Genomic DNA, 13,307 nt, shown 5'->3' with positions numbered 1-13,307 from the left:
AAATGCCTTGACCAACATGGTTGCTTCTTCTTGGTTCTTTCGGTAAAGTCACGTAGAAGGGAAGTAATAAAATAATAAAAATAAAACATAATAAAATAATTCTCACGACGTTTATTATGTTTTATTTATATTATTTTATTACTTCCCTTCTACGTGACTTTACTGAAAGAACCAAGAAGATGAATCCCTGCTGCAGTCACGAAAGAAGCTTTAAATCGACATTTAACATGGTTGCTGTAGCGCCACCGTGTGGACACAGAGTGCAACTGCAGCGCCTCAGCGCGCTAATTGCAGCAGTGGAACTGTCGGTGTCTTCACGGCTTCATTGCAGGAACCCGCTTGGGACAAACGCCAGAACGCCGCCGCAGCAGCAGCAGCAGCAGCGACTCACAACTCGGGGGTGACGCCTGACAGCGGCAACTGCTGGCGTGCTGTGTTGGCCTACACTGCACATGTCCACCACATAGCAGACGTCACCACGCATTGAATACTTGTCCACCAGAGGGCACACGTAGCACGTCAAGCGACGGTTAAAAACAAACCGAAACTCTGCGGACAATTTGCGCTGCAATTCTTTATTCACGGATTTTAAAAAAAAATGGTTGGAGCGCCTCCCTGCGTGGTGACGTCATCGCGCTCGGGTTGGTGGGTGCCACCGTGCGTGGTGACGTCATCGCGCTCGGGTTGGTTGGGGCGCCTCCCTGCGTGGTGACGTCATCGCGCTCGGGTTAGTGGGAGCCCCCGTGCGTGGTGACGTCATCGCGCTCGGGTTGGTGGGCGCCCCCGTGCGTGGTGACGTCATCGCGGTCGGGGTGGCGGGCGCCCCCGTGCGTGGTGACGTCATTGCGCTCGGGTTGGTTGGGGCACCTCCCCGTTTGGTGACGTCATCGCGCTCGGGTGCCTCCCTGCGTGGTGACGTCATCGCGCTCGGGTTGGTTGGGGCGCCTCCCCGTGTGGTGACGTCATCGCGCTCGGGTTGGGGCGCCTCCCTGCGTGGTGACGTCATCGCGCTCGGGTTGGTTGGGGCACCTCCCTCCGTGGTGACGTCATCGTGTGGGCGGGGGGCTGGTCACGTGGGCGGGGGGGCTGGTCACGTGGGCGGGGGGGGCTGGTCACGTGGGCGGGGGGGCTGGTCAGAATGTGTCTCACATAATACAAAATTATAATTCGTGTTGTAGAGAATGTATCTCCTCTACGTGTAACTTTTGAGTGGTTTGCCTTGTAATAGATGAATGATCCGAGTGTGCTCCCTATTTCAAAGACAATGAGTTGCTCCAGAGGGAAATGCTTCCTGAAAACACAAAAATACCCTTTGACCTGTATCACAAGAACAATGAGTCTCACCTGAGTGATCTGTACAGGTTACTTGCAAAACACACACTGTGTCCTAACATGACTTATTCAATGTTTGACCCTTATAGACAAAAGGTTACATATACGCACACCATCAGACAAGTATTCATTCTAAATTAGTGACAGGCATATTAACAAAATTGAATGACTGCACTGAAATATACTGCATTAGGTTACATCGCATTAACAAGAAGCTAATTTTAAAAAAAACGCACCGTCTGTTTTACTGGTGCACAATCATACGAGTCAGGTGTGTGTCTTAACCTCCGCCGAACCCCTGAGACTGACTCACCGAACCCCTGGGGTTCGATCGAACCCAGGTTAAGAACCACTGGTCTAAGGCTTACGGATCTCCCGGGTCTCCATTTGACTTTGTATTGTCTCGGAGGAAGTCCACCCACACCTCCACTTCCAAACTGCTGGGAGTTGCCTCGCTCTGCCTCAGTCAGAATTCTCCTCCTGCTTCACGTTGTCTCCATCGATGTGGAATTGAATCTTCTTCTTCACATTCCACCTTCACCTCTTCATATTTCACCTTGATTTCTTTGAAAGTGTCCAAGCTGGGATTTTCTTCCGGTTCTTGTTTGATGAGGGATAGGCTCATTGAGGCACTTTGACTTTCATAAGCTGATTTCAGACTCCACTCCTTGTGGATCTTCTGATGCTTGTGTGATCTCTGGTGTCTTTGAAGATTTGGTGAAAGTGCAAACGCCTTCCCACACAAACTGCACTTGAAGGGTTTTTCTCCCGTGTGTGTTCTCTTGTGTGTTACAAGATGAGCTGAACGTGCAAACGCCTTCCCACACACACTGCACTTGAAGGGTTTCTCTCCCGTGTGTGTTCTCTGGTGTGCTCCAAGAGTAGATGAACATGCAAACGCCTTCCCACACACACTGCACTTGAAGGGTTTCTCTCCCGTGTGTGTTCTCTGGTGTGCTACAAGAGTAGATGACTGTGAAAATGCCTTGCCACACACACTGCACTTGAAGGGTTTCTCTCCCGTGTGTGTTCTCTCGTGTTTTACAAGAGTAGATAAATCTGAAAACGCCTTCCCACACACACTGCACTTGAAGGGTTTCTCTCCTGTGTGAGTTCTCTGGTGCCGTGTCAAATGTGCAGGACCATCCGTGCTGTATGCACACCGGTCGCATTGATGCCTTATTGCACCGAGCTGCGCAGAGTGCCTTTGCTCCATCAGACCAATTCTGCAGAGGCAGCGACAGCTGCAGACAGAAACAAAGAATATCCACACCATCTACACGTCAGTATCGAGGCACAGAGGAATGCATATATACACAGTCACACGTGACTTACACGTCTATAGTTATTCATATATTTATGATATAGTAAAAAAGTGTCCCAAATTCATCACATGGGCTGTTAAGGCACACAATGAGAGGGCAAATGGTTATAACCGTGCCTGGAAGCCCTCGTATCTTCAAAATGAACGTTAACCCAAAACTCAGCACACAATTTCAGCTGTCTGGCTTCTAAATAAATGTTTATGAAAGCTAAATTCAGCTGACATAGCAAAGGGTGTTGCAAATAATACTATTTGTGTCATGCACAAATGCATAAATTAATGTTCAATCGCAATTTAGAGGTGTGAAGCCAGGCACAGATGTCCTTGATTGCTGGGATGAGCAGTTCCGACTTCAGCTGCTGCACGTGTGTGCTGTGATCACTTCCTGACTCCATTCTTACAAAGACTTCCAGAGGAAAACTTAAATAAACTACTGTTTTGATATAACCTCTGTGCTCAACAGAGTTAATAGACTTTACTGCAAATACAAACTTGACAATGTCACACACACTCAGAGGTGGAGCCAGGATTTTCAGGTAGGGGGGGAAACCCCTCCAGCAATGAAAAATTACAGGAGTTGTTAGTAAGAAAGGAGTTGTTAGTAAGAAAGGAGTTGTTAGTAAGAAAAGACTTGTCCCTTGCTTTTCATTCGACGCGTGTGATCATCATCGCGCTCGCTGAACGTGTTGATGCCTTCAGGAGAGAAAAATAGACTTTTGTATTTTGGGGGGGGGGGGGGGGGGGAAATGACCATGATGTATGTGGAATCAACCCGCATCACACCTGAGCTAAGCGCTCTGCAATGCTTACCCCCCTACCACATGGCTCTTCGCGCGCCGTACTTCTACAGCTGTTCACAGCGTGCCGGGAGATTTTAGGTGGCGCTTCGCTCCTGGCCGATTAAGTCATTGGCTTCTCGGAGTTTCAATACAAATCCGTGTGAAGAACGGGTACAACTGCCATCTTAAATATAAAGCAGAACTTACACCTGTTTGTTTGTGTGAAGCAGCAAAAAGTCTCCAACGCTGAGCTCTGGCGAAATGAAATATTCACAGATTATGCTGCTGGGATTTCTAAGCGAACGCCATGTCATTCCCTTCCCGAGTGGCAAAAATCGACCTGACGTAGCAGTGGGTTCAGGTTGAATTTCCTCGATTGAAAACATCCGATTTAGGTAAATTGAAGTGTTTCGGCTTCCTTCTTGCAAGCATCAATTTTTTCAGGGTTTTTCAGTGAATTATGAGAGAATATTAAATTAATCCAAGACAAGTATCCAAGTCCCGGGCAAAGCCGGGTAGTGAAGCTAGTTACTAATAAACCCCAATGATCCTATCGAAATTACGGATTTCTATCGGATCGTTGGGGGGGCACGTGCCACCCCACCCCCACTGGCTCCACCACTGTCACACACTGGCATGGTTCACAGGTGGTGGTGTGTCCAGACCCACGCCTGGCCACCTTCACCTGCTCAGTATTAATGCTTCCTCACTCCACCAAGTAATTCATTGAGGATCAACCAACACAGCCGAGGCTGCGTGTCTCTCTGTGGTGAGATGTTAACTACCTCTCCTGGCATACAGGAAGTCGTGGGTTCCATCCCGACCCTGACGCCTGCTGTATATTTGTAGTTTACGTGTCTCTCTCTCTCTCCCCGTGGTCGCGTGGATTTCCTTCCCGATCCCCGGGTTTCCCCTCCACATGTAGAGAGTGAACACCGCCACGCGTCCAGAGTGAACACCGCCACGCGTCTAGAGTGAACACCGCCACACGTCCAGAGTGAACACCACCAGGTGTCTAGAGTGAACACCACCACGCGTCTAGAGTGAACACCGCCACATGTCCAGAGTGAACACCGCCACGCGTCTAGAGTGAACACCGCCACACGTCCAGAGTGAACACCACCAGGTGTCTAGAGTGAACACCACCACGCGTCTAGAGTGAACACCGCCACACGTCCAGAGTGAACACCGCCACGCGTCTAGAGTGAACACCGCCACACGTCCAGAGTGAACACCACCAGGTGTCTAGAGTGAACACCACCACGCGTCTAGAGTGAACACCGCCACACGTCCAGAGTGAACACCGCCACGCGTCTAGAGTGAACACCGCCACGTGTCTAGAGTGAACACCGCTACGTGTCTAAAGTGTACACCACCACGCGTCTAGAGTGAACACCACCACGTGTCTAGAGTGAACACCGCCACACATCTAGAGTGAACACCACCACGCGTCTAGAGTGAACACCGCCAAGCGTCTAGAGTGAACACCACCACGCGTCTAGAGTGAACACCGCCAAGCGTCTAGAGTGAACACCACCACGCGTCTAGAGTGAACACTGCCACGCGTCCAGAGTGAACACCACCACGCGTCTAGAGTGAACACCACCACGCGTCTAGAGTGAACACCACCACGTGTCTAGAGTGAACACCACCACGTGTCTAGAGTGAACACCACCACGCGTCTAGAGTGAACACCACCACGCGTCTAGAGTGAACACCGCCAAGCGTCTAGAGTGAACACCACCACGCGTCTAGAGTGAACACTGCCACGCGTCCAGAGTGAACACCACCACGCGTCTAGAGTGAACACCGCCAAGCGTCTAGAGTGAACACCACCACGTGTCTAGAGTGAACACCACCACGCGTCTAGAGTGAACACCACCACGCGTCTAGAGTGAACACCGCCAAGCGTCTAGAGTGAACACCACCACGCGTCTAGAGTGAACACTGCCACGCGTCCAGAGTGAACACCACCACGCGTCTAGAGTGAACACCACCACGTGTCTAGAGTGAACACCGCCAAGCGTCTAGAGTGAACACCACCACGTGTCTAGAGTGACCACCACCACGCGTCTAGAGTGAACACCGCCACGCGTCTAGAGTGAACACCACCACGCGTCTAGAGTGAACACTGCCACGCGTCTAGAGTGAACACCTCCACGCGTCTAGAGTGAACACCACCACGCGTCTAGAGTGAACACCACCACGTGTCTAGAGTGAACACCGCCACGTGTCTAGAGTGAACACCACCACGCGTCTAGAGTGAACACCGCCACGTGTCTAGAGCGAACACCGCCACGTGTCTAGAGTGAACACCACCACATGTCTATAGTGAACACCGCCACGTGTCTAGAGTGAACACCACCACGCGTCTAGAGTGAATCCCGCCACGTGTCTAGAGCGAACACCGCCACGTGTCTAGAGTGAACACCACCACATGTCTAGAGTGAACACCACCACGTGTCTAGAGTGAACACCGCCATGCGTCTAGAGTGAACACCACCACATGTCTAGAGTGAACACTGCCACGCGTCTAGAGTGAACACCACCACGCGTCCAGAGTGAACACTGCCACGCGTCTAGAGTGAACACCGCCACGCGTCCAGAGTGAACACCACCACGTGTCTAGAGTGAACACCACCACACGTCTAGGGTGAACACCGCCACGTGTCTAGAGTGAACACCGCCACGCGTCCAGAGTGAACACCTCCACGCGTCCAGAGTGAACACCACCACGTGTCTAGAGTGAAAACCGCCACGCGTCTAGAGTGAACACCACCACGCGTCTAGAGTGAACACCGCCACGCGTCTAGAGTGAACACCGCCACGCGTCCAGAGTGAACACCGCCACGTGTCTAGAGTGAACACCACCACGTGTCTAGAGTGAACACCACCACGTGTCTAGAGTGAACACCACCACGCGTCCAGAGTGAACACCGCCACGTGTCTAGAGTGAACACCACCACGTGTCTAGAGTGAACACCACCACGTGTCTAGAGTGAACACCACCACGTGTCCAGAGTGAACACCGCCACGTGTCTAGAGTGAACACCGCCACGCGTCTAGAGTGAACACCGCCACGTGTCCAGAGTGAACACCACCACGTGTCTAGAGTGAACACCGCCACGTGTCTAGAGTGAACACCGCCACGTGTCTAGAGTGAACACCGCCACGTGTCTAGAGTGAACACCGCCACGTGTCTAGAGTGAACACCGCCACGTGTCTAGAGTGAACACCGCCACGTGTCCAGAGTGAACACCGCCACGTGTCTAGAGTGAACACCGCCACGTGTCCAGAGTGAACACCGCCACGTGTCTAGAGTGAACACCGCCACGCTGTTGACGTGCCTCACCTTGTTGTTGTTGTGGGCAGGTCGCTTCTGAAAACAAGAGCGGTACAGCAGCTCAAGCGGGCTTGGCCTGGTAAAATGAAAAAAAAAACAGTGTTAGTATAGAATATTTAAACAAAGGTACAAAGTGGCGATCTGGGTCAAGACAAATTAAACTAAGCGAGAGAATTGAAGCGAATGCGACCAGGCGAGGGCAGGAGGCAAGGCCCCGCGTTGTAAAGTTCCAACGTGGACATCGCTTCCATGCTCGCTGCTACTCAATTGACATCCCTATGAGAGAGAGAGAGCGAGGCTCTACCTCTGTACACAACAACAACCACCACAACCACAACCAACACAACACGCACCACCACCACAAATACCACAACCACCACAACTACCACCACCACAACCACCACCACCACAACTACCACCACCACCCCCACCACAACAACTACCACCACCACCACAACAACTACCACCACAACAACTACCACCACCACAACAACTACCACCACCACAACTACCACCACCACCACAACAACTACCACCACCACAACAACTACCACCACCACAACTACCACCACCACCACAACAACTACCACCACCACAACAACTACCACCACCACAACTACCACCACCACCACAACTACTACCACTACCACAACAACTACCACCACCACAACAACTACCACCACCACAACAACTACCACCACAACTGCAACCACCACAACCGCAACCACCACCACAACCACCACAACCACCACCACCCCCATCACTACCACCACAACTACCACCACAACCACCACCACAACCACCACCACAACCACCACCACCACAACCACCACCACAACCACCACAACCACAACAACCACAACAACCGCGATGATAATTTCTCACCTCGGATTGCAGTTCACGGGCGGAGCGGCAACTTCCTGGTCCCTCGTGACGTCACGCGGCAGCAGGTGACATGACGTCACTTGCGGGGTACACCTCCCCCTGGCGTTTGACGCCAATGAGGTCACGCTGAGCGGTGACGTCAGAGAGCGGGGTCAGAGTTCAAGTTTGTTGACAGAAAGGGAGCGGCAGTGTCGAAACGGCCTCAAACGAGTCCCCGGTGCGGTGTGTCAACATCGCCAGCACTGGGGAGACAAAGGCGGCCGGGCGTGGTGCTGGCCACCCACCCCCTCTGTGTGTGCCGTGACGACCTCCACCGGTGCTGCTACTCGCTATGAGCAGCACTTTGTAGATGTCGCGGCTTGGCTCTCCAGCACACCGCTGGCGACATTTCACGATGACATTTTCACGTCCATAAAAGGATAATCGCCATACTAACCTAGGCCGTTTTTTGGCAAAATTGATGCAATTTTTTTTTAGCTTTTTTTGCAACGAAAAGTGCATTCCTTGGTTGTGTTTAGCCTGAGTAGCCCATATATTACGTTAAAAAGTGGGGAATTTCATGCATGAAATTTTCGTATATAAAAAAGTTAATCGGCATACTGTGCCGTTTTTAGGCTCAATAAGCCCAACGTTCACAGCTTTATTTTAGGACGAAAGTTAATTCCTCTATTGTATTTAGCCTTAGTATGCCATGTGTTAGATTAAAAGTGGAACATTTCACGATGAAATGTTCACGTCCCAAACAGGAAATCGCCATACGAACCTCTGCCGTTTTTGGCTAAAATTGAACGAATTTTTACAGCTGTATTTTTTAACAAAAAGTGCATTCCTCGGTTGTGTTTAGCCTGAGTAGTCTATATATTACATTAAAAGTGAGAAATTTCACCATGAAATTTGAAGTAAAAACATCAAATCGGCATACTTTACCAATGCCATTCTTGGCCAAAATTTTCTCAATTTTCATAGCTAGATTTTCCAAGAAAAAGTGAATTCCTCCATTTTGTTAAGCATTCGTATGCTCTATATTACTTTAAAAGTGGGAAATTTCACGATTAAATTTTCACGCCCCAAAAATAAAATCGGCATACTTATGCCGGTTTTAACCAAAATAAGCAAAATTTGTATAGCTTTCTTTTTCAAAAAAAAGTTCATTCATCAATTGTATTTACCCTTAGTATGCTATTAGATTAAAAGTGGAACATTTTATGATGAAATGTGCACGTCCCAATATATAAAATCGGCATACTAACCTATGCCGTTTTTGGCCAATAATGGACAAATATTTGCAACTTCATTTTTCAACAAAAGTGCAATCCTCGGGTGTGCTTAGCCTTAGTATCCTATATATTACGATAAAAGGTGGGAAATTTCACGCCGGGTATTTCCTGCGAGTACTCTTATATAAGCACACAACTTCATCTGTGATGAACCCTGCACTTAGTTTTCATGCAGGAGGCGCTGCAAACCTACGCGCCCCCTGCATGAACGACGGAGGAGCAGGGACAGACTTTCAATCGCGTTGGAATCGATCTGCAGACGGCGGACTTCTGGCGCGGCCAGCTCTGTGTCGCCTTATCTCCACCCCGCGATCCCAACCAGGAGAAAGTCCACATCGAACCGAACCCCGGTAAGGCCATCTACTTAACGACTAGAGAAAATTCACACGAAATGTCGTTTTCAATCAAGTCTTCCAGATGTAAAATGATGTAAGCTTTTATTGTAGAAACACAATTCAAAACAATATACAATTTAAAGTTGTTTCATTTTAAAACTTCAAAACGGAGCATCGGGTGCTTGCGTGGATGCGTCGTTCATGGACAATTTTTTTCGTGACTTTCCTGGCCTAAGGCCGTAAATGGTTGTGAGGGGCACTGCAGGCGGTCAGGCTTACTTCAACCCCATGGTTGTCAACATCCAGACGTTAATCGGCAAGGACCATTTCTCGTCCTAATTCGACAAAATCTACGTCAACACGTAATACAAAATTATAATTCGTGTTGTTGAGAATGTATCTCCTCTACGTGTAACTTTTGAGTGGTATGCCTTGTAACTGATGAATGATCCGAGTGTGCTCCCTATTTCAAAGACAATGAGTTGCTCCAAAGGCAGACGCTTCCTGAAAACACAAAAGTACCCTTTGACCTGTATCACAAGAACTACGAGTCTCACCTGAATGATCTGTACAGGTTACTTGCAAAACACACACTTTGTCCTAACATCACTTATTCAATGTTTGACCCTTATAGACAAAATGGTACATGTACGCACACCATCATACAAGTATTCATTCTAAATTATTGACAGACATATTAACAAAATTGAATTACTGCACTGAAATATACTGCATTACGTTACATCCTATTAACAAGAAGCTAATTAAAAATATACGCACCGTCTGCTTAACAGTGTATGTACAACATACTAATGCACCATTCAAAACGAGTAGGCCATTGCATGCTGGCGTCTGGGTCAAAATTGATGAAATTCGAAACATTACCGACAAACTCCACAACTGAGATGCCACATCAACCATCGCCCCCTACTGACAGGCTCTTGTCCACATGCAGGCCGGTGCACGGCCACCACCTTGTGCCACATAGGGGCAGCTGCTACCTGGAGATGCTCTTCGAGTGTTTGAGACGAGAAACGATATAGAACTCCGAGTTGCCGGGGCGATTAAGCAAGCACCATATAAATGCAATTGATAACATAGCGAATGCTTGGGAGCTTATTGGCTCTCGCTCCTGGTTAGAGATCTACCCAACACACAGGTCCACACAGACTGGCCGCTCTTACTCTGCAGGTTGAACCTAGGAATTGAGTGTTCAACTTCATTCTTGTCATTAAAAGCCTGTCACAAAGGTGCGTCTATTGGAGCGACATCGTCACTGGCTTACACATCTACCGGGTCTCCATTTGACTTTGTATTGTCTCGGAGGAAGTCCACCCACACCTCCACTTCCACAAACTGCTGGGAGTTGCCTCGCTCTGCCTCACAGTCAGAATTCTCCTCCTGCTTCACGTTGCCTCCATCGATGTGAAGGTCCGATTTGGGAGTTGAATCTTCATCTTCACATTTTACCTTCACTTCTTCGCTCTTCACCATCACTTCTTCACTCTTCATCATCACTTCTTCACTCTTCACCTTCACTTCTTTACGTTTCACCTCGATACCTTTCAAAGCGTCCAAGCTGGAATTGTCTTCCGGTTCTTGTTTGATGAGGGATGGGCTCATTGCGGCACTTTGACTTTCGCAAGCTGATTTCAGACTCCACTCCTTGTGGATCTTCTGATGCTTGTGTGTTTTCTGGTGTCTTTGAAGATTTGATGACTGTGCAAACGCCTTCCCACACACACTGCACCTGAAGGGTTTCTCTCCCGTGTGTGTTCTCTGATGTATTTCAAGATGAGATGAAAATAAAAATGCCTTCCCACACACACTGCACTTGAAGGGTTTCTCTCCCGTGTGTGTTCTCTGGTGTCTTTCAAAAGCAGATGACTTTGAAAACGCCTTCCCACACACACTGCACTTGAAGGGTTTTTCTCCCGTGTGTGTTCTCTGGTGTACTTGAAGAGTTTGTTTACGTGCAAATGCCGTCCCGCACAGAGTGCACCTGAAGGGTTTCTCTCCGGTGTGTGTTCTCTGGTGTGTTATAAGAGCAGATAAATCTGAAAACGCCTTCCCACACACACTGCACTTGAAGGGTTTCTCTCCCGTGTGTCTTCTCTGGTGTGTTATAAGAGCAGATACATCTGAAAACGCCTTCCCACACACACTGCACTTGAAGGGTTTCTCTCCCGTGTGTCTTCTCTGGTGTGCTACAAGACCAGATGAATGTGCAAACGCCTTCCCACACACACTGCACTTGAAGGGTTTCTCTCCTGTGTGAGTTCTCTGGTGTATTATAAGAGTAGATGAAAATGCAAACGCCTTCCCACACACACTGCAATTGAAGGGTGTATCTCCCGTGTGTGTTCTCTGGTGTGCTATAAGAGTAGATGACTGTGCAAACGCCTTCCCACACACACTGCACTTGAAGGGTTTATCTCCCGTGTGCATTCTCTGGTGTTTTACACGAGTAGATGAATCTGAAAACGCCTTCCCACACACACTGCACTTGAAGGGTTTCTCTCCTGTGTGAGTTTTCTGGTGCCTTGTCAAATGTCCAGGATGATCCGTGCTGTATGCACACCGGTCGCATTGTTGCCTTTTTGCACCGAGCCGCGCCGAGTGCCTTTGCTCCATCAGACCAATTTTGCAGAGGAAGCGACAGCTGCAGACAGAAAAAAAGTTACATCCACGTCAGTATCGATGCACAGAGGAATGCATATTTACACAGTAACACATGACTTATAAGTCGACACTTATTCATATATTCATGATATAGTGAAAAAGTTTCCCAAATTCATCACACGGGCTGTTCTGGCACACAATGAGAGGGTGAATGGTCATAAACATACCTGGAAGCCCTCGTATCTTCAAAATGAATGTTAACCCAAAACTCCGAGCACGCAATTTTAGGCTGTCTAGCTACAAAAGCAATATTTATGAAAGCTAAATTTAGCTGACATAGCAAAAGGTGTTGAAAATAATACTATTTGTGTTATGCAAAAATGCATAAATTAATGTTCAATCGCAACTTAGAGGTGTGAAGCCAGCCAGGCTCACGATGTCCTTGCACGCTGGAATGAACAGATCTGACTTCAGCTGCATGTGTGTGCTGTGTTAACTTCTTGACTGTTTCCATTCTTATAAAGTTCCAGAGGAAAACAAAAACTATTGTTGTGATATAACCTCCGTGTTCAATAGAGTTAATAGACTTAACTGCCAACACAAACTTTACACTGTCACACACTGGCATGGTTAAGAGGTGTGTCCAGACCCATGCCTAACCACCTTCATTTGCTCACTATTAATGCTTCCTGACTCCACAAAGTAATTCAATGAGGATTAATCAACACCCCTGAGGCTGCGTGTCTCTCTCGCTCCCCGTGGTGAGATGTTAACTACCTCTCCTGGCATACAGGAAGTCGTGGATTCATCCCAACCCTGACGCCTGCTGTATATTTAGTTTGTGTGTCTTTCTCTCTTCCCGTGGTCACGTGGATTTCCCTCCGGATCCCCCGATTGTCCCCACTCCACATGCAGAGAGCGAACACCGCCACGCGTCCAGAGTGAACACCGCCACGCGTCCAGAGTGAACACCGCCACGCGTCCAGAGTGAACACCGCCACGCGTCCAGAGTGAACACCGCCACGCGTCCAGAGTGAACACCGCCACGCGTTCAGAGTGAACACCGCCACGCATCTAGAGTGAACACCACCACGCTGTTGACAAGCCTCACCTTGTTGTTGTTGTTGTTGTGAGCAGGTCGCTTCTGAAAACAAGAGCGGTACAGCAGCTCAAGCGGGCGTGGCCTGGTAAAAAATGAAAAAAAAAGTGTGAATATTTCAAATAAAACAAAGTTACAAAGTAGCGAGCCAGGTGAAGAGAAATTAAAACTTAAGCAAGATACTCTTTGGTTCTTTCGGTAAAGTCACGTAGAATAAAATAAATAAATAAAATTATAGTTTCAGTTTCATTTATTTGGTATAGCCCCGTGAGCCATTCGGCTCTTGAATCGGATGCAACCGCAACAAACAA

The 13,307-nt window shown here is 48.6% G+C and overlaps 1 protein-coding gene across 1 annotated transcript in view; it reads right to left on the bottom strand.

Annotated features, from left to right (window-relative positions):
- Positions 1 to 13,307, bottom strand: part of LOC133362634 (zinc finger protein 91-like) — a 33,292-nt gene that overhangs the window by 17,844 nt on the left and 2,141 nt on the right. The window contains exons 2-5 of the mRNA XM_061581553.1: positions 13,009 to 13,081; positions 10,560 to 11,937; positions 6,788 to 6,849; positions 2,066 to 2,576 (exon numbers count right to left, since the gene is read on the bottom strand). Of these exons, the coding sequence (XP_061437537.1) occupies positions 2,066 to 2,576; positions 6,788 to 6,849; positions 10,560 to 11,909 (1,923 nt within the window). The 5' untranslated portion in view covers positions 11,910 to 11,937; positions 13,009 to 13,081. The remainder of the gene's footprint in view (positions 1 to 2,065; positions 2,577 to 6,787; positions 6,850 to 10,559; positions 11,938 to 13,008; positions 13,082 to 13,307) is intronic.

This window comes from Lethenteron reissneri, unplaced genomic scaffold, assembly GCF_015708825.2.
Source record: "Lethenteron reissneri isolate LAM-NWPU_2019-01 unplaced genomic scaffold, ASM1570882v1 scaffold_156, whole genome shotgun sequence".
NCBI lineage: Eukaryota > Metazoa > Chordata > Hyperoartia > Petromyzontiformes > Petromyzontidae > Lethenteron > Lethenteron reissneri.
Note: the sequence above shows the minus strand (reverse complement) of the source record. Positions and strands in the feature narration are given on the sequence as shown.